Source organism: Neolamprologus multifasciatus, chromosome 2 (genome assembly GCF_963576455.1).
Source record: "Neolamprologus multifasciatus chromosome 2, fNeoMul1.2, whole genome shotgun sequence".
NCBI classification, from domain to species: domain Eukaryota; kingdom Metazoa; phylum Chordata; class Actinopteri; order Cichliformes; family Cichlidae; genus Neolamprologus; species Neolamprologus multifasciatus.
This window is the reverse complement of record NC_140440.1, coordinates 27,111,422-27,129,750: the sequence shown is the minus strand read 5'-3', so window position 1 is coordinate 27,129,750 and position 18,329 is coordinate 27,111,422. Positions and strand designations below refer to the sequence as shown.

Here is an 18,329-nt window from a genome sequence, read left to right as displayed (position 1 = left end):
AATGAGTCTTCTTACTAAGGAAGCTAAGAAAATTTGGATCACCCCCCAAACTGCTTAGCAACTTTTACAGACGAACAGTGGAGAGTATCCTGACAAACTCCATCATAGTGTGGTACAGGAATAGGACAGGAATGCTAACCAGTGTGTCAATAAAAGTGCACAATTCATCTGTGGAGTACCCCTTCCACCACTACAAGAACATTTACAACGCCCAGGTCAGAAAAAGGGCAGACAATGTCATTAGGGACCGCACCCACCCACAGCACACACTGTTTACACTCCTGCCATCTGGCGGGGGGGGGGGGGGGGGGGTGTTAATTAGATGTTTATTCAGTTGCATGAAGGGAACTTGCAAAGTAAGAATTTCATGCTCAGTGTAACCATTTGTGTTTTGTGGTGACAAGAAACGTCTTGGATCTTGAACATTGAATGACCAATATTCTGATTTTGATTTAGATTAAAATAATCATCACATCAGTGACAGCTGTTTATACTAATTTGTATTTGAGCACTGTCAAACTGCTCATTATAGTCATTCTGGGGAAGGTGTTAAACATATTGTTAACTTATTTGCACTTGGAATTAGCTAAGAGCCACATAAACACACAAATCTTCGGTTTTCTAGACTTCGAGTTACCATTGTATTGATAACCAAATATAGCCAGAAAACTTGTTATTAATCTCTGGCTCTCTTTTTTCCCCACTATGTGTTTGTACATCTCTCTGGATGAAGTCAGTTATTATTTATCTCTGACTCTCTTCCAGAGCATGTTATTTGTTCTGGTTTCCTCCCCTAACTCCAGCCCTTCACAACAACATACCCCTCCCTCAGCCTACATCTGCTGGAGGTTTCTTCCTGTTTAAAGGGAGTTTTCCCTCCCACTGTCTCCAAAGTGCTTGCTCATAGAGGGTCATATGATTGTTAGAGTTTTGGCTGTTTTATTTGTAATATTCTTGGGTCTTTTCCTCACATAGAAAACACCTAGAGGCAACTGTTGTCCAGGATGAGACAACAAACATCCACAATGTTCAGCAAATACCTCAGACAGCAGAAACCCAAGAAAGAGGAGGAGCCATCATGGAAGGACAGTGCCCCTGCCCGGTATGTACCATCAGCAAACAGAGGAAGTGGCTGACATACAGAAATCCTACCAGTAGCTGGACAAAGCTGGAGTGAAAGACAGCACAGAGGCACTAATCATGGCAGCACAGGAACAAGCTCTAAGATCCATAGAGGCTGGGGTCTATCACACCATGCAAGAGGCTTTTTAGAGATGTTCCTGTCCAAGATGCAAGCAGGCAGGGCATACATGGAACACCATAACTACGTATACAGAAACTTCTGTGCCGAGTATGGCCTGGAAGTCCTGAGGTCAAAATGAAAGACACCAGCTAGAGTGGTGGAGAATGGTTAAGCTAAGATCCTGTGGGACTTGTGCAGATGGACAAATTGGTGATGGGTAATCAATCGGACATAGTGGTGGTAGACAAGCAGACAAAGACGACTGTAGTGATAGACAAAGTGATACTGAATGACAGCAACATCAGGAAGAAGGAACACAAGAAGCTGAAGAAGTACCAAGGGCTCAGACAAGAGCTCAAGAAGATGTGGAAGGTTGAAGGTAACAGTGGTCCTAGTGATAATCGGAGAACTCGGTGCAATAACCCACAAGCTAGGCGAGTGGCTCCAGCAGATCCCAGGAACAACAGCTCTGTCCAGAAGTGCGCAGTCCTAGGAACAGCTAAGACACTGTGCAGGACCCTCAAGCTCTCAGGCCTCTGGTAGAGGACCCGAACTTGAAGGATCGACCACCCACAGGGGCGAGAGAGGAAGATCATTGTGACATGTACATAAATATGTGACCAACAATCTAATTAAAGACTGAATAACAAGCATGAAACACAAAATTTGTGCCACTGACAAAACTTTTGGCAACAACTGTAATGATGGTTATTTCTGACTTTATAAAGATCTAAATTAAGGTGACGGCACGCTTCAAACATATGCAGAACAGATGTGTTTATACAATTTTGTCTTACCAAGATCAGCTCTCTGTTTCAGTACTTAAGAACTGTTTCCCCTTTCTTCAGCTCAGAAATGTCCAGTTGTTGAATGTTGAAAGCAGAAGTAGAATGACTCCTCAGTTAAGATGACTATAACAATGTTCTTATTGGTTAAAGTTTTCACACATTGTTCTGTGTTGCTGATTTCTAACAGGATGCATTGCAGGCTGTTGCTGACTGGGTGACAGACACGTAAGAGAGAGGAGACATGAAAGCTGTGGTTGGACTGCTGGTGCTGCTGGTCAGAGTTTCTCATGGTGAGTTTGTTTCAGGTTTTTCCACTAAAACTTTATTTTAAATGATTTATAACATGCTTTGCAGAAATAAGATGAAGTGCACGCAGTACAAGTTTTAAATGATCCTTTATTGATGATTAAAAATAATCTTCAGTACCAAAATACTGAAAAGCATTTCCATATTCAGTAACAAATATGTACACATGCATTTCACACCTCCATCTATTTCTAATGAATTAAGTAAAGTAAAGTGTGAGGAAAAAGAATGAGTTCATAAAAGTGTGAATCAACAGCACTGTATAAACTTATTTTATTACAACCTGTACACATGTGGTGCCTTTTTGTGGATACTGAAAATGACATTGATATATATTAACATTAAAACCATCAGTTTCACAAACAAAACATCTTAAAAGCATTTTCAGATTTTAATGATGTATGAATGGACACTGTGATGATACGGTGATGATGATGATACATGTTGAAGGTATCTGACTACTGTGAAGTTGTCATTTTTCGAGTACAGTAACAATGTTTCCACAGAGATACTAATAAATGAGACTCAGTATTAGAACAGGCTCACCAAGGTTGGAGATACGCCATGACATAGTGCCTGGAACAGGGTACTGAAATATCTATCCTGAGTATGGCCTGAAGGGCAAAATGGTATATGCCGCCATAAGTTGTTGAGAATGACCAAGCTAAGATCCCGTGTGATGTCCTTACAGACAGACAAACTGGTGATGGCTAACCAATCAGACACTGTAGTGTTGGGCATCCTGTAAGAAGAAGGCGGCCGTAGTGATAGATGTAGCAAAACCAAGCTATAGAAAGATCCGAAGGATCAGAACACAAGCTAAATTACTAAATTAAATTAATACCAAGGGCTCACAAGGTCTAGAGACGATGTAGAAGGTGAAGAAAATGGGGAAGGTGGAAGATGCGGAAGGTGACAGCCAGTTGGGGATGTCATTCCTGGATAGTCATCTGAGATTACCAAATGAGCACAGTTGTAGGAACAGCAAAGATACTTCACAGGACCCTCAAAACTCCCAGGTTTCTGGTAGAGGTCTAAGCTTGAAGGATATATTGCCAAAAGTTTTCACTCACCCACTAAAATCATTGAATCCAGAAGATACAATCACTTTCATGGCCACAGGTGTATGAAATCAAGCACCTAGGTATACAGACTGCTTGTATAAAAATTTGTGAAATCACTGTTAGGAGCTCAGTAAATTTCACAAAATTTTATATCGTAATAGTATGCCAATTTTCAAGTCCAGTCATAAAATTTTCTCACTAGTAAATATTCTACAGTCAGCTGTTTTAAAAAAGTCCAGGTGATTGGGAATGACAGCAACTCAGCCACAAAATGGTATTTCATGTGAAATCACAGCACAGGTTCATCAGGTGCACAGTGTGCACAGGTCACCAACTTTCTGCAGAGTCTTTTGTTACAGACCTCCAAACTTTGTGTGACCTTCCAATAGCATAGAGAGCTTCATAAAATGTGTTTCCATGATTGAGCAGGTGCATCCAAGCCTTACATCACCAAACACGATGAAAGCAGTCGGATGAAGTGGTTTAAAGCATGGTGCCACTATATTCTAGAGCATTAGACATGTTCTCTGGAGTAACGAACTGCCCTTCTTCATCTGGCAATCCGATGGATTAGTATGGGTTTGGAGAACTCTACTTGTCTGACTGCAATGTGCCAAGTGTAACGTTTGGCGGAAGGGGAATTGTGATTTTTGGTTGTTTGTTAGGAGTTCAGCTCGGCCCCTTATATCCAGTGAAAGTTAGTGCTGTAACAACAAGAAACTTCTTTACCACTAGGGGCTGCCAGTAGTTAAAGAAATAGTTCTGACATAGTAGTAGTAGTATTACTTTGATGTTTAGGTTAAAATCAAATAGTAAACACTCAAACCCAGTTTGGTTTAACTGTATTTTACAAGATGTAGCTTATGATTATTCTCTCATGTAAATTTATTTCTGTAAATATTTATTTTTCTGTTAACACTTGACTACTTTTTGTCTTAATCAAACCTCGCTTAGCGTGAATGACAAATTGTTCCCTCTCTTCCTCTCAATCCATCACATCTGAGTTATCTTTTAAAGAGGAAGAAAAACTGATACCTCTTTCTTTCTTCCTCTCAGCGTGTGAAAAGATCATTTTAACTTCAGTAAAACCTCACCTCAACGGTTTCACACGTTCTCCTCTGAGGCTGATCACTAACAGGATATATCGAGACCTGTTCACGCTTGTTTTAGAGACATAAAGAGATAAAAATGCAGAACATGGAAGTTGTATTTAAACTGTTCTTGATGTTGCTCGGAGTCTCTCATGGTGAGCTACTAAACTTTTTCCATGTGGTGCCTCAATGTTAACTTCTATGTTTTATTCAAGTTTTGTGCCTACGGGATCCACTACAGCTAATAAAACTTTTTTTTTTCAGTTGAGGGCTTGTTAAACACATTAACAGTTGCATTATTGTTTAAGTAAACTAAACGCAGACGAACTGATTAAATATTATGTAAATATAAAAATACACATAAAAAAGTAGATCGGACATAGCACTATGCTGGCAAAAATACTCATTTTAATATTAGGTATTTTGAATGATTTTAAAATTATTAGGGTCTTTTTCACAAACAAAGGTAACAACTTTTTCATAAACAACAATTTTATAATTACTGAGCTTTATTTCTTTTTCGTTTCTTTTCTTTTGTTGTAAAAAGGCACAGACAAATTGCAGCATTTAAAACATGGACAGCAGAATACTGAAGCTACAGCAGCTGTTCTACAAAAGACATGTCAGCTGAAACCTCACTCTCTTTCCGTGACAAACCTGTATAATGCATCTGCAAATACTAAATGATTTGCATACTGTGAACTGAGACAGACACACAGTAGCCACAAAAGTGCTATTTTTGATTTAGGTTAACATTTGCATGCTGCAGATGCAAATGTTTACCTTCTAACAGAGACTGAGCTCTCAAAACTGTGATATTATTCTTTTATTTTCTTGACTTTAATTTTTTTTCTCTTTTGCAGGTGTGGAAACTCACTGTGATGGCAGACAGGATGGAGCTCAGTGTTTTGGAGTTTTGGGAGGAAGAGTAGACATACAGCTGATGAACGGAACCTCAGAAATACATAAATACAAATATTTAAAGAATTCATTAATACTACTATATGTGTCAGACAAACAAGTTCTGTCTAATACCACAGGACACAGATCTCTCATTTTCCACGTTAATAGAACATTTAGGATCAATAACTTGAGCAGCAATGACAGTGGTATTTATACCCTTGAAACCTTTGATTCAGATGCAAGATCAACAGGCAAGCGGACTTTACAGTTGTTTATTCAAGGTAATTATTTTCCCTGCTCGGAAATTAAGGCTATTGATAGATATACATGTAATAGCATTTTAGCAGTATGTATGTTCTTCAATTACAATAATAAGGAATGACCAGGATCCTGTTATACTACCAAAGCTCATCTGTGTGTGTTTCTCTCAGCTCCTGTGTCCTCTGTCCTGCTGGGCTCTGAGTGTCTGTCCCAGGGAGAGAGGAGGGTGTCCTGCTCCTCTGAGGGAGGGGACAGCCCTCGGTACAGCTGGACTCTGGATGGACGCACACTGACAGATGCTGAACTCTTTTCTGAAAACAATGAGAGTAACATCATCACTTTGAAACAGCACGTCTCAGGACATCTGGTCTGCTCAGTCAGGAACAACGTCAGTAATGTCTCCAAAGAGGGGAGGATATCTACCTGTGGTGAGTGAGAACATTGTGATAATCACAAATATGATCATTTGGTCACTTTGTCTTACGTACATAATCTGTTTTTGCTCTCAGGTTTCATTTTCATTAACTGCACTTCTGTCAATGGGACACAGATATCAGGGTGGGTGCATGAAGCCAATAAAACCCTGTGTATTAAACCAACAACACAACCAACACAAGACCCTAAAATGATCACGCAAAGTTCTGTGACTGAAGGGAGTGACAGAGTGCCAATTGACAACCTGAATGATATCCTCAGTCCAGCTTTCAGCAGTGCTCAGCTGTGGTACATTAGTAAGTGAAAATTAATTCTACTACAGTAGATCCGTTAATGTTCTTTTCTAATTTGTTCTTTCTTAATTAAAAAAAAGGTGTTTTCTGAATGGTTTGGTTTTGTGTCCTGTTAAAACAGGTATTTTGTCACTGATCAGTGCTGTTCTCTTAGCGCTCCTAATTTTATTAGTTGTGGGTGTAGCAGTCATCTGGGCTCAGAGAAAAAAGCAAAACAACAAACCTACAAAACAAAAAGGTACGAAAATCCCTGTTGTTCTTACTCATGTAGCTCAGACTGCCTTTTTACATTTTTTCTAAGATTTGAGATGGTTTATTATCATTTTGATGGTATTTACAGAAATACACACAAATATTGTTTCTCACCAGCATCTACCTCTACATTTTTTGATTTACTGCCAAAACTTTATAATTCTGTCATATGTCAGTAAAATTTGAGTGTATCATTTATCAGCTGGCTTTAATACAGTAACGAGAAATGTGAGGAAACAGGACTGAGCATTTTTGTTTAAATCTTATAAAAAAAAGGTTTTGTGAAAAGTCAAACCACTCAGTCACTGTAATACTATGTTTGTGTTACTCCTTCTTGCTACAATATAGATGAAGAAGATGATGAGGAAGTAACCTACGCTGATGTCAGGGTCATGAAACACCGGGAGAAGGAAATGGAGCAAACATCTGAGGAGGAGGTGGAGTATGGCCAAGTCAAGTTTTCAAAGCGACCTCTGTACACTGAACCTACAGAAGATGACTGTTTGTATGCCAATGTTCAAAAATCAGATGATTTGAGTGATCAGTGCTTTTATACATACTGCACAACAGAGTGAGATGGTATGTCAAGATGCTTCAGGTGATTGAAATACAAACCATCAAAGCTCATATATATGGATCTCCTTTACTTTCACTCCACTTCTCTATCACAACAGAACATCAGTACATCTATTGGATCTTATATTTGTTTTGTCACCAAAATATTTGTGTCCCACTTTCGAATGACTATTCTACCGCTTGGTGTTCCCACAGTACAATCATCCTGTACCCTGAGCTGAGACAAACACACCCAGATGACTTTTGATCTGATTTCTTTATAGTCGTTAATGAATGAAGCGCGAAAGTGCAAAATACACATATCTGGTATTGTGTGAGATGTATCATATATATATGTTTTTTAAAAACAGTGTTTAATTTAAATGTTAAACTTGACTGATGATTTTCTAACTGAATAAAAGATTTTACACTAATATTTACCACTGTCATTCTTGCTCAGATTACTGATCCTAAATGTTCCGTTACTAGGGGAGAGAAAGAGATTTATTTTCTATGATATCAGGAACAACCTAATTATTTCTTAAATCTAGTATTTTTAATGAATTCTTAAACTTTTGTTAAAGAATTCTAGGTAAATGTCCACACTTCATCCCAATCCTGTCAGCTATCACAAGAAGTCTCCTAACTTACAAACAAAAAAGTAAACAAAACCACAATTGTCATCATGTAAAGGTGATATTGGCATAATTTTACCCAAAGCAGAACTTGTAATTTTGTGGTTTCAGCCTGTCTGACTGTGTTTTTGTAAAGATGCTTTAGTTTGTGTGCAGAGGGCATCACTGTGACTGAAATGCATCATTCAAGCCTTCAAAAAGAAAGCTAATTCATGTGTGACTAAGAGGAAGAGAGAAAATCATTCATCATCCATATAAAAAAAGAGCTTTTGAGACTCAATAAATATCCATATTCCAGTACTTTAAAAGGTAGAATAATGTTAAGGACTGTCTCTGCACAGTTTCCCAGCATCCATGGAGGAACAGTGCCATCTGGTGGCATGCATTTAAACATCTTTTCCACTCAGCAAGCCAGTGAGGGTATAATAGAGACCACTAATTGAATGATATACAGGCAAAACGAAGCTTCATCACTATTCACTCTTTGTCAACTCAGCAGGCAGCTCTCAGCTGAGCTTCTTTTGCACAGATTCTGAGCTTCTGTTAGTGATCAGATTCATGCGCCGTGAAAGACTGGCGACCTGTCTAGGGTGTACCCTGCTTCTCGCCCTAAGACAGCTGGGATAATCTCCAGGCCCTCCGGGACAATAAATATGATGCTAATGGTGTGACGTATTATCAGTAAAGAAGTGCCTTTCAGTGTTTATCTAATTTCATATTAATGACCTACAAAAGCAAATAGTTGGCTATAGTTCCAATACATTACAGACAAAAACTCTGACACAGTCTGATACATGTCATAATAGAAAATAGACAGATGGATCTGGGGTTTATATCATACAACCTGTAATTTGTAAAATGAAAAAAAAAACTCATAATGCTAAATAAAAACTAATGTACAAAAGTCATGTGTCATTCCCCTTTTTTATATTTTCGCTCCTAAGAAGCCAGGCTTTCTCGTTTAAAAGCAGGCTTTAACAAATGTTCGCCAGGATTTCCAGAGGTCTTAAAAAGTATCAGTGATACTCTCTTGCTCTCTCTTGTTCTCTTTTTCGGTTTCATGTGTATATGTGTACATATATAAATACATATGGTGACTTATTAATATATTTTAACAGATTTCAACAATTTATTTGCTTTTAGCTTTTAAATAAAAGTCAAATATCATTGTCACTATATCATAAACATGTAAACAACAATCTAATTGAAAACTGAAACAACAAGTATAAAACTTTGGCCAAAATTGTAACGATAGTGAGTTCTGACTTCATAAAAACTTTATTAAGGTGACTACACACTTTAAACATATGCAGAAGAGATGCATCATCTTACAAAGTACAGCTCTCTGCTTGAGTACTTATAAGGATCGTTTTCTTCTCCTCAGCTCAGAAATGTCCAGTTATGGTATGATGAAAGTGGAAGTAAAATGAGAGCCCCTCAGTTACACCTCAGAGAAAAATAAAGAGGACTATAACAATGTTCTTATTGGTTGAAGTTTTCACTCTTTCTCCTCTGTTGATGATCTCTAATAAGATGCATTGCAGGCTGTTGCTGACTGGGTGACAGACACGTAACAGAGAGGAGACATGAAAGCTGTGGTGGGACTGCTGGTGCTGCTGGTCAGAGTTTCTTATGGTGAGCTTTTTAAGGTTTTTCCACTAAAATTTTATTTTAAATGATTAATCACATGCTTTGCAGAAATAAGACGAAGTGCACACGATAAAAGTTTTAAATTATCCTTTATTGATGATTAAAAAATTATCTCAAATACTAAAATACTGAAATGCATTTCCATATTCAGTAAAAAAAAAATATGTACACATGCATCTCATACATCCATCTATTTCTCAAGCAGGGCTTTTCGTAGAGGTAAACGTGGTGTACATCCTGGACAGGTTGTCAGTCCATGGCAGGTTGTGCACACATTTCCGAATCAATTGTATCTTTCTCTTTGTTTCTGCTACACAAAACCAACTTACTCTTTGCATACTTTCTTGTTTGTTTTCATGGCATCGTTGTCATGTCACTTTCAGATCCATTTTGATTTTTATATGTTAAAGTTTAGCTTTTCATCTTGCCTTCTGAAGTCTCCATATCAACTGTCTTGATAGAAAAAGTGGAAACAATCTTGCTAGTTTTCTTCTTTTGCCATGATTTCACTGTTGAGGTTTAACACAATCTGCAAAAAATATTATTTTCACAAAAAAAATTTGAAGGATATAAAATTTTCACCTTAATGTAGAACAGGAATGAATCAAATGATTTTAAGTTGGACAAAGAGAGTTCAATATTTGGTTGGAATTCTTAGTACCAATGAGATGATATTGAGTACTGACAACTGCTTTAAGTAGTTAACACTAAGATACTGAAAGCAGATGTCAAATGTAATAGTAATTACTTCCTGTCTGGTCTAAATTTACGTGTTCTTGTCTGAAACTGATCACTAACAGGAAACATGCTCAGTGTAGGTTGTACAAGTTTACATCTGTGTTAAGTAGAGGAGCTTGTCTTAAAGCTGCCTTGTGATTAAATAGATGGGAATTGAGGAGTCTGTTATAGTATGCTGTTTATTGGGGGGCGGGGGGGGGGGGGGGGGGGGGTTTGCACATGTACCAGCTGTGTTATCAAGTCCAGTATTGGAGCACATTTTTTTCATCCAATAAAACTATAATAAAACAAAAATGTATGACTGTAACTCATCCTGTCCTGAATGGTACTGGGTGAAAGCCACCAAACATTCACCCAAAACATTACACAAAACTTCAAAAACTCACAGGAGTATAAAATGAACCCCATCAGTGATGGCTGCTTTTAGAAAATTGAATTCTTTAAATCAGATATAGCTTATTTTGCTATTACAACAGAGTATACAATGAAACACTTGCCATTGTACTGCCCACCCAGGTCATTGTAAAATAAAATAAATGGTCTTCTTTAAGTTTTTTTTTCGCCTCTAATCCAAAATGTTCCTTCAGTTTTAGAACAGGTGGAGACTCCAATATAATAAACCCCTGATGGGGGCTATCCCAGCAAAGGTGGTTGTGAGGGTTGTTAGCCCACTATGATCATGTCAGTCAAACAGAGTAATATACCTGAATGCAGTTTAATATGTTAATAGGGGTTTTCTCTAATGTTGCGAGGCCTTCATCTTTATGGAGGTGGCATATTTTGTGATTTTATGCTATAAAAATGCACAGAACTGTATTATGACAGTACAGGAAGGTGTGAAAGTTTGTCAATAAAGTCTGAAGTAGCATTGTTATTATTCACCACTAGAGGGTGCCATCATTTGTAGAAAAGAATTTGTGAAAGCAGTGTTATTCCTAAAATGTTCAAGTTTGAAAAAGAAACAATAAAAGCTCAAAATTAGCGTAGCTGCATTGTGCATTGTGTTATTGTTTTAGTGGAATATAAGAAAAAATAAATTAAAAACTGATATTTAATTTTTGTAAACATTGACTGTTAAATATCCAAATTGAACTCTTGTCAAGCCGTTAAAGATTAACCTGACAGAGTTAGTATTTCCAACAGTACAATTTCAATTTTTTTATATATTCTTCTGTAATCTGAAATCTTATGTAGAGGTTGAAAATGTATAATAATAATAATAATTATTAGTAGTAGTATTAGTATTAGTGTTATTTGACTGTGAAGGGCAATGAAAAATAATTTATTTTATTAAATTATGTCACCTAAACTTATTTCTGAAGTTGATCATTTCTTTTTTGATGAGTTTGAAGTTTGATAGCTGCTGACTGGATCAGCAGAGGCTGAATGTGAGCATGCATAGATGCTGTAGATGGACTATTTATGTTTTTGTAGTCTCCCATGGTAAGCTGTTCAGCTCTCCTCACTGTGTTTCAACAATATGCTTTGAAGCTAGGTAGAAGCTGTACAGTGTACACCATACAGCCAAAAAACGAGTTTCATTATTCTTACTAAGAAGCAGCTCCAATTTCTCTTCTTTCAGCTTGGTCACCACAGCATCCATCTCATCCTGTCCACAGCATCCTCTTCTGTCACACCTACCCTCTGCATGAATGCTCTCTGAGGTCTTCCTCTTTTCCTCCTGCATAAGGCTCTATATTTAAGACCCTTTGTCCATTAAAGCCACCATCTCTCCTCTGGCACTGAAACAGACAGAAAATAAGCAAAAAAGTACTATTTGAACACCTAAAATAATAATTTATGTTTTTTTACATGTGTTTTATTTGCAGGTGTGGAAACTCACTGTGATGGCAGACAGGATGGAGTTCAGTGTTATGGAGCTTTGGGAGGAACTGTGGACATCCAGCTGATGGACAACACCTCAGAAATGTCGAGATTCCAGTTGTTAAAGAATTCATTAAAAATACTACATGTGAGAAATAATGAGGTGATTCCTAATATCACAGAAAGGAGCTCTGCCTTAAATTCCAGTTATAGAATATTTAGGATCAATAATCTGAGAAGGAATGACAGTGGTAATTATACCCTTCAAACCTTTGATTCAGATGGAAGAATATCAGACGTGTGGACTTTACAGTTGTTTATTCAAGGTAATGTTTTCCCTGTTGGAAAATGCTAACATTATAAGTTGTCAATTAATCTATAAATTAAATTATAATTTTAATCTATAAAGCATATCTTATAAAATTTTGGATGCCTATATGTTATTCTTTATACTTTAGAATGATCAAGATTCTGATTTAACATCTAAACTCATCTGTGTGTGTTTCTCTCAGCTCCTGTGTCCTCTGTCCTGCTGCTCTCTGAGTGTCTGTCCCAGGGAGAGATGAGGGTGTCCTGCTCCTCTGAGGGAGGGGACAGTCTTCAGTACAGCTGGACTCTGGATAGACGCACACTGACAGATGCTGAGCTCCTTTCTGAAAATAATGAGAGTAACATCATCACTCTGAAACAGCACGTCTCAGGACGTCTGGTCTGCTCAGTCAGAAACAACGTCAGTGATGTCTCCAAAGAAAAGAGGATATCTACCTGCGGTGAGTGAGAACACTGTGACAATGACAACTTTAATGATTTTGGTCATTCTGTTTTTCATCAAGTATATGTTTCTACTCATAGGCTTCATTTTCATTAACTGCACCTTAGTCAATGGGACACAGATATCACGGTGGGTGCATGAAGCCAATTACACCCTGTGTATTGAACCAACAACACAACCTACACGAGAACAAACAATAGAGTCTACACAAAGCAGCATAGTGTCAAAGAATCACTCTACTAACAGCAGTGATGAACCATGGAACATTAGTAAGTGGAAAATAAAAACTCTGTAGATCTATGTGTGTAATTTTCCTCTTCCTTCTTGACCTTTTTTATAAGAACATACTGTGTGTTTGCTGACTCAAACATCTGTTTGTTTTGAACAGGATATTTCCCACTGGTCGGTGTTGTTCTCTCAGCAGCTGTAATTTACTTAGTTGTGGGTGTAGCACTCATCTGTGCTCAGAGGAAAAAGCAAAACTACAGACCAACTAAACCAAAAAGTACAAAACTTATTTTTTCCTCAGTCACTTGCTCGGGTTAGTGTACCTTTTGGATTTTGTTTTGTTGTTGTTGTTGTTGAATATACATCATAATTTTACATTGTTTAATAACTGTTTTTGCTGTTTTAGTTTGAGTTTATTGATGCATTTGTCACATGTAAATGTAATTTTTGGTTGTTGCTGATCAGCTAACTTCAATACAATAACTACAAAGAAGGAGAAACAGCTCTCTCCAAAGATAAAACTACATTTAACTACTGGAACATTTTTGTGTGAACTTTGATCAGAGTCAGACAAACCATTTCACATCATCTCCCGTCTTTGTGCTAAAATGAAACAGCTGTTTCCACAGCAGACACGACAGTGAACATTTTTATTTCACCCCTATCAAAAAAGCAAAGAAGTCTCACAATTGCTCACATTTCTTGCTAATTTGCAGATGAAGAAGGTGAAGATGAAGTAACATATGCTAATCTAGAGGTCATGAAACTGCAGGAGAAGCGAGTGGAGCAAACAGCAGAGGTGGAGGCAGAGGTGGAGAATGGCCAAGTCCGGTTTTCAAAGCCGCCTCAGCACACTGAAACTACAGAAGACGATTGCTTGTATGCCAGGGTTCATAAAGTCAGGTGAATTAAGAGCTTCTATGCAAAATAACCACTGAAGAGCCACAGAGGGAGGACTTACTGTCAAGATGTATGAATATCTTTCATTTATTGTGATTTTCAGTGTACAAGCTTTTCAACCACAGCTTTTATGAGTGGGGGTTTTTGTGTTCTTTTTTGTATTCTGTTAAAGATCTGAGATTTCCTCCTGTTATCATTTAAGTGAGACTAGTTTTTAACTTGTCTTGTTAGAAAAATAAGGAAACATTGAAAAATTGAATTTTTGGACAAATTTCACTGCAGCAACACAGAAAAAGAGAACATGGTGTTAAAAAAATCTTAGGAAACATTAGACAGTTAAAATTTATAGATTAAGCAATATCAAATTACTTCTTATAGACATAATACTAGCAATACTGATCATTTTCTGGATCTGGGGAAGTTGTGTTTTTAACATCTTGGCATCTTTTTTATACTAACAATTATCTAAGAGCTGCTTTAACACACATATCTGGAGTTCACATTGTCAGTGTATTGACAAGAAAGCAGCTCAGCCTCCTTCCAAACATACATAAACTCTACAGTTATGTTGAGACTGAAGACCAAAGACTAGACAAACACAAAGAAATCATCTGTGTGGAGAGAGCGGCTTATCTGCCTGTCATTAGAGGGTATTTGTGACAAATTAACATATTGGATAAAAATAATAAATTAATAACTCATTATTATTAATAGTAAATTATTAATAAGTCTGTGAAGGTTCTCAGTCATCCAGGTCATCGTAGTCTAAGGAGCTTGCAAAGAAAAGCGTCTGGACTTCTTTAAGTTGCTTGAAGACGTTTCACCTCTCATCCGAGAAGCTTCTTCAGTTCTAAGGTCAAATGGTGGAGAGTCCCAGATTAACCCCAGTGGGAGTATCCCCCAAAGAGGGACAAAGGACCCCCTGACGATCCTCTACCTAATCACATGAGCCAAGGTGTGAAAACATGTGTGGGTCACAATGAGCCAGGGTTTTGGGTGAGCTCATTGTGAAACCAGAGCCACCCTATCATGTGATTTCCTGAGGTCAGATGGCCCAGGATGTGAGTGCATTAAGGCGTCTGGGAAGGGATCTCAAGGCTGGATTATAGATGGCAGACAGTTGGTGTCGTAAACCACCACCTCTGTTCAAAGATTCTTTCCAAGCTCCTTAGACAAAGATAAATGTATATTTTACCCTTCCCTACCCTGTAGCAATGTATATTTTAACATATTTTTTTCATAGTGTCCATATATTCACAAACATTAATCATTGTTTATATCTGTCCCAGATATCCCAACCTGTTCCAATATAGATGACTCAGTTTGTTCTTTATTGTATTTTTAATTAGTTAAGCTAACAATGTTAATGTAATGAAAGATTTGTTAGATGGTAACTCTTATTTATGACTTTTCTTAATGGCAGCAGGGAACTTCAGCAGCTTCTAACTTTTCCCTTAAATATAAGTTATGGTTTAAAATTTGTACCCCCAACTGCTCACAGCAGATGGCTGAGTCTGGTTCTGCTTGAGGTTTCTTCCTGTTAAATAGAAGTTTTTCCTTCCAAATGTCACCAAAGTGCTTGTTCATAGAGGGCTGTCTGATTGTTGGGGTTTTCTCTGTACATTATTGTATCCTCCAATGTAAAGCTCTTTTAGTTGTCTGTTGTTGGCACTTCATAAATAAAATTGAATTGAACACTGAAAGGTCGTATTTACATGTACAGAAAACTGAAGGGGAAGAAATTAAATAAAGATGCTTCATTTGTCGGGTAAATATTAACTTTACTTATTTATTAATTGATTATTTGACTGCAGCTGTAACAATATTACTTATAGCAAACATTTGTAATAAGCCCTTTGACAGATTAAATAGAGTTAGTCATTGATTCTTATGAAGGCCTGTATGTGAACTGCTCTCATACAAAATAAATGTATACATGTCCATTCCTGCATTGATTGTTGTTCTTCAGTCTGTGAAAAACATCATACATACATCATAGTTTGACTGGAATAAACTAGTTTTCTTGATATAACATTGTGACAATGGTAAAATGATGCCGGGGTTTCAGTTCAACTCATACAGAACAATTCATACAACACTAGAAACTTTACACTAATCAACATTTCTAAATTGTATTTACTTAGTATTCAATTGATAAGAAAATGTTACATACTGAACAGCAGTACTGTTAATGTTGGATCAATACAAGCTATCCACTATCTCCTTCCCTGACTAGGGGCATTTCAAGAGAGACAGTGCCATCTGGTGGCATAAATAAAAACATCTCTCAAATATGGTATCCCAACATTTGTTTGCACATTTTAACAAATTGCTGCATGTATTTCCGATTTCTATTTCCAACACACAAATACACATTTCTGGATACATCTGTAAATACCATCATTTTTCTATTGTAAAATGTAATAATAATGAATAATAATGTAATAATAATAATAATACCATATACTTTATTGATCCCCGTGGGGAAATTCCTCTCTGCATTTAACCCATTCACTCAGTGAAGCAGCAATTTCTTTATCCTGTGTCAAAGTACGACACTGCTATAGGAGCCTATTACTCAGAAAAACAAGATTAATATAATGATGCTCTTATTAGTCAAGTTTTTAGGAATTCACTGATGACACTGATCTCTGACAGGACGGACTGCAGGCAGCTGTTGACTGGGTCATAAACACTGAACAGAGAGGAGACATGAAAGCTGTGGTTGGACTGCTGGTGATGTTGGTCAGTTTCTTATGGTGAGCTGTTGACTTTTTTCATCTTTATTCACACGTTTTGCAGAAATCAGATCAAGTGCAGTCAATAAAAGCTTTACATTATTAGGGTAACAATACAATAGTACTCAAAAAAAAAGGAAAAATAGTTTTCACTATTCTTTTCCATATATTAAAAAATCAAATCAAATATTCTGGAATCATTTAGACAAATTCTGTTTCTGCTTCACAAAACCAAAATCCTGGTACACACTTTTTTGTTGTTTGTTTTCACAGTATACTTTTAATGTAATTTTTTAATGTATTAATTCTAAGATACTTTGGAGCAGTTGTCACATGTGATAGTGATCACTTCCTGTCTAGTCTAAATTTACATGTTCTTTTCTGAAGCTCAACACTAACAGGAAACATGCTTAAAGTAGGTTGTACGAGTCTGAATCTGGCTGCTGAGCTGACAGAGACCTAGGATGCTATGTTTGGGCTGTCTGTTTCTGACTCATGCACATGCTGTGGTATCAAGTATCAAGTCTCTGAATACATTTTGAAATGATCCTTTACACAATAAAGCTAAGAAACAGAACTTTACAACTGTAACTTGTCACAGTACTGGGTGTGGAGACCCAGTGTTTGTGTTTTTGGTGTAAGTTATATTGGTTGAATGATTGTTTTCTGTCTGTATTATATTTATAGTTCCTGGTTTCTAAGTTTTCTGTTCTGTTCCTGTGCCTCCCCTGCGTTCTTGGTATCATGTTTCTAGTAAAGGTTTAGTTCTGTATTTTTGTTCTTCCTATTTGTCTCCATGAAATGGACACACACACATACACACACACACACACATTAAAAAGACAAACAAAAAAATGTCTCAAGAAAAGGGCACTTGGGGCACTGACGAGCAAAGGGGCAGGTGCCACTGACAAAACTGTTGTCCAAAACTGTATCATGGATATTTCTGACTTTATAAAAATCTAAATTAAGGCGACTACACACTTCAAACGTATGCGTCCATTCTTGTCCACAGTCTCGTTACCTCCTGTACTGACTATTGTAATTCTCTCTTGCATGGTCTCCCCCAAAAATCCCTCTATAAGCTCCAGCTGGTTCAAAACTCTGTTGCCCGCATTATTACCAGGACCCCCTACCAGCACATCACCCCTGTTCTCCAGGAACTTCACTGGCTCCCTGTGAAATTCCAGATTATATACAAACTTCTTCTGCTCACCTTCAAGGCTCTAAATAATCTTGCTCCTCCTTACCTTTCTGACCTGTTAACATCTATCTCTCTCCCCCCCCCCCCCCCCCCCCCACTCACTTTGATCCTCTTCTTCTATCCGGCTTGCTGTGCTTTCTTTCCACCTCAGCACCATGGGAAGCAGAGCTTTCAGCTGCTCTGCTCCTGGGCTGTGGAACTCTCTACCCCCAGATATTTATTTAACTTTCTGCTTTTGTTTTCTTATTTTTCTTTTGTTGTCATTGTTCTATTATGTGTTTTATTATATTGTCAAGTGTCCTTGGGTGTCTTGAAAGGCACTTTCAAATAAAATGTATTATTATTATTATTATTATTATTATTATTATTATTATTATTATTATTGTTGTTGTTGTTGTTGTTGTTGTTTTATTTTTAATTTTTAATTTTTTTTTTAATTTTTGTTGTAT

The 18,329-nt window shown here is 37.2% G+C and overlaps 1 protein-coding gene and 1 pseudogene across 4 annotated transcripts; both read left to right on the top strand.

Moving 5' to 3' along the window:
- The first annotated feature begins 1,403 nt into the window (after positions 1 to 1,403).
- Positions 1,404 to 8,559, top strand: LOC146524548 (uncharacterized). 3 transcript variants are annotated; one of them, XM_085132992.1, is made up of 6 exons: positions 1,404 to 2,321; positions 5,356 to 5,676; positions 5,827 to 6,084; positions 6,166 to 6,387; positions 6,506 to 6,622; positions 6,985 to 8,559. In XM_085132992.1, exons 1-6 carry the CDS (start codon positions 2,273 to 2,275, stop codon positions 7,209 to 7,211), a joined length of 1,194 nt encoding a protein of 397 aa, XP_084989118.1. In that variant the 5' UTR covers positions 1,404 to 2,272; the 3' UTR covers positions 7,212 to 8,559. The 3 variants fall into 3 exon arrangements, with proteins under 3 accessions (XP_084989118.1, XP_084989129.1, XP_084989108.1); XM_085133003.1 differs by lacking the exon at positions 1,404 to 2,321 and adding an exon at positions 2,356 to 4,647 and having other exon boundaries at positions 6,539 to 6,622; XM_085132982.1 differs by lacking the exon at positions 1,404 to 2,321 and adding an exon at positions 2,357 to 4,647.
- Positions 8,560 to 12,043: 3,484 nt separating this feature from the next.
- LOC146524547 (uncharacterized) lies at positions 12,044 to 16,141 on the top strand (annotated as a pseudogene). Its single transcript, XR_014869430.1, has 4 exons — positions 12,044 to 12,364; positions 12,551 to 13,079; positions 13,199 to 13,351; positions 13,755 to 16,141. The product of XR_014869430.1 is annotated as an uncharacterized LOC146524547 (transcript).
- The last annotated feature ends 2,188 nt before the right edge of the window (positions 16,142 to 18,329 follow it).